The sequence below is a fragment of the Rhinolophus sinicus genome, chromosome 2, assembly GCF_057876585.1.
Source record: "Rhinolophus sinicus isolate RSI-liver-muscle chromosome 2, RSI-T2T, whole genome shotgun sequence".
NCBI classification, from domain to species: Eukaryota; Metazoa; Chordata; class Mammalia; order Chiroptera; family Rhinolophidae; genus Rhinolophus; species Rhinolophus sinicus.
Genome location: NC_142502.1, coordinates 126,926,184 through 126,929,395, shown reverse-complemented (window position 1 = coordinate 126,929,395; position 3,212 = coordinate 126,926,184). Strand labels below are relative to the sequence as shown.

Sequence of the window (3,212 nt, the reverse complement as noted above, 5' to 3'; positions counted from 1 at the left end):
GGCAGGACGTAGCATGGACATGAGGGTCCCGACTCAGCTCCTCAGCCTCCTGCTGCTGTGGCTCCCAGGTAAGGAAGGAAAACTGGGGATTTGCTCTGCCAGTGTGGTCAGTACCACTTAGACTGCAGGGTAGTTATAAGACCTGGTAACGCCATTAAGACTAAGGATGTCTGTTTTCATGTTTCTGTTCTCAGGAGCCAGATGTGATATCCAGATGACCCAGTCTCCATCCTCTGTGTCTGCATCAGTGGGAGACACAGTCACCATCACTTGCAGGGCCAGTCAGAGCATTAGCAGTTGGTTAGCCTGGTATCAGCAGAAACCAGGGACAGCTCCTAAGCTCCTGATCTATAGGGCATCCAATTTAGAAACTGGTGTCCCTTCGAGGTTCAGTGGCCAAGGATCTGGGACAGATTTCACTCTCACCATCAGCAGCCTGCAGCCTGAAGATGTGGCAACTTATTACTGTCAACAGTACGACAATACCCCTCTCACAGTGTTATGAGCCTGAACATAAACCACGAAGCAGCCAACTGAGAGAAGGTCACCCCAGCTGCTCCTCTTAGGTCTCCATGAGCTGAGAGCATTTCTCAGATGCACCCAGTCTTTCATGGTGATGGGAGGTTTTGGTAGAAGTGTTCAGGGAGGCTCCTCTGCACCCTAACTCTCTTTGTCTCTCCTCAGCCTCAGTGGCACATACAATGCCTCTCCTGATTTCATAAAGAACAGAGATCATCACACATGAGCTGTCTGGGCTACTGTATTAGTCAGAGTTCATAAAGGGAAAGAGAAGGCACTGTATGTATTCCAAGCAGGAATTGCTTAATATAGGGAATGAATTTCTAAAATACATTGTTTCGACAGCTTAGGCATTAATAATGGGAAACAGACAATGGAAATGTGGGATTCCCTGGTGCTCCCCCAGAAACCAGAGAACATATGCTCTGGTTGGAGACAGAGGCTGTTTAACCATGTGGTCCCCAGACCTGTTGGGGATGCCCAGGAGTGGGGGTGCTGATGCTCTCAGCTCACCAGTGATTCTCCAGTCCTCCTCTCTGCCCGCAGGACAGGATGGATAGTATTGAATCCTCCTCATCTGACTTCCAAATCTTAGTGAGAGCCCCTCACTGAGCAACTCTATGAGAAATCATAGAGGGTAGAGCATTTCTGAGAAATATACCTTCACAAGTGAGAGTGATGATGGGGAATTGACAGCAGACAGCCTGGATGGTCATTCTTTTTACATCTCAGAATTTTGATTGTTACACTTCACTAAGAGGTACTTTTAACCTTTATCATCAAGTCTGGATTCAGAACAAGAAATCTTTGTTAAATGTTTGAAAAAAACAGAAAAAGAAATGAGGGAAATATTTGCAGCTACGAAAATAATTTGAAAAAGAATGAAAGCCTTTTTTGATTAAAAAATGAAAACTTAAATATGGGTGGAGCATTCTGTCTCTCCTATATGAAAATATCTCACTGTTCAAGATTTTCTTTGGAGCCAGAGCTACACTGACATCCTTGGGAGCTTATTACAAATGCAAAACAGCAAGTTCCACTTTACAGCTACTTTTTAGGGTCTTCATTTTAACAAGATATCAGGCAATATATATAAGGTTAAAGATCCTCTGTTTTAGAGGACATTTACCTCAGTTAAATGGTCTTTTTTTTTTTCCATTTCTATTAAAGAGACTCTATTTAAATCCATGTGTTGAAAACACAACCAACTTTATTTTCAAATTAACACAAAATTAGCTTCCTTTAAGATTGTATTTAAAAAATATAATTATTTGTAAATGGAAGGATGAAAAATGTTAAAAATCAAATAGTGTAATGGTTTTTAGAAACTTGAAGAATTAAAAAGAACTAAGAATAAATCAAAATTTTATGTAATTGTGGTAGAAACAATTGGGCTTAAACTTGATTGTGCCATTTGTTTTGGGAATTTTGTTCAAATCGATTTTGCCCTGAGAATGATGTTCCTTGGGTTCACACCTTCAGTCTTGGTCCCGAAGGAAACAATCCATACTGGAGACTAATTCATGTACCAGCAGAAGAACCACACAGCTGAGCACTGTCTGGATCACGCAACATGGTCAACATAAACATTATTGAATATCGAACTGAATTTTTAGTTTTATAGACACTAAGTTTTTGAGTGGTTCCTTACAAACCATTATTGTGTAAAATCTGACTAATACAATATTTATATATCTACACATACAGATAGACAGATTTCACTAAAACTTATGACACAAAATAAAACTTAGGAATCCATTCATAAGGATACACAAAAACATAAAAGAAGTGTTTGGATATTTGAAAAAAAGAATAAAATTTACATCATTTATGAAAACACCTAACATTATCCATATATAGCAGTACTTCCAGTAATAATAATAATTTTATACATCATACAAACTTAATAAAAATGATTACCCCCAAATTTCATAAATACAATTATATAGGAAGATGTGATTATATATGCATATATATGATACATACATGTGGGTATTATCTCATGATGAGTAATGTAATTATTTTATGAACTAAATGGGTTAATCTGACTCCAGTTATTCCCCATCAAAATCTTGTGTCCAAGACCAGATATAGTACCTTATCTAGCTTGAAGCATTTTTTTTATAATCTTTGTTTCTAAATCATCCACCAAATGCTGTCCTCACTTGAAAATATGTTTTCTAAGTGGAGGTCCTAAGGGTATAAATGGAGATGTTTTTCCTACTGCAATAAATTAAATTCTTTGAGCCTATGGAAGTCCCATTATCTCTATGTCCACCATCATGCTGTGAGGTCCTTGTATGAGATATTACTTATGTGGATTTTTTGAAAAATAGAGTGTACTGGGGTGACAATTGTTAGTGAAGTTACATAGGCTTCAAAGGGATAATTCTGTAATGTAGCATCTATATATTGTGCTGTGTGTGTGTTTTTTTAATTTAATGGTGAAATCTGCTTGAGACCTTCATGACATAGGTCATAGGTCTTGTGATTTATATAGAAAATAACAACTAAATTAAACTACTAATAAACAAGCACAGAATAGACTGAATGACTAAGAAACATATTCATGGTTTACACCACTGGTCTTCAAATAGTGTATAATGGTCACTATCAGCCTGGTCTTAGAGGAAGTATGTCATTATCTCATGGAGGGGCGATTATGAAGTTTGGTCAGATTTATTTAATAGCAT

General features: G+C 37.7%; 1 gene segment (V, D, J or C); it reads left to right on the top strand.

Moving 5' to 3' along the window:
* Positions 1 to 2,770, top strand: LOC148758904 (immunoglobulin kappa variable 1-5-like). The segment is given in 2 exon segments: positions 1 to 68; positions 195 to 2,770. Coding segments are annotated over 2 exon segments (366 nt in total).
* The last annotated feature ends 442 nt before the right edge of the window (positions 2,771 to 3,212 follow it).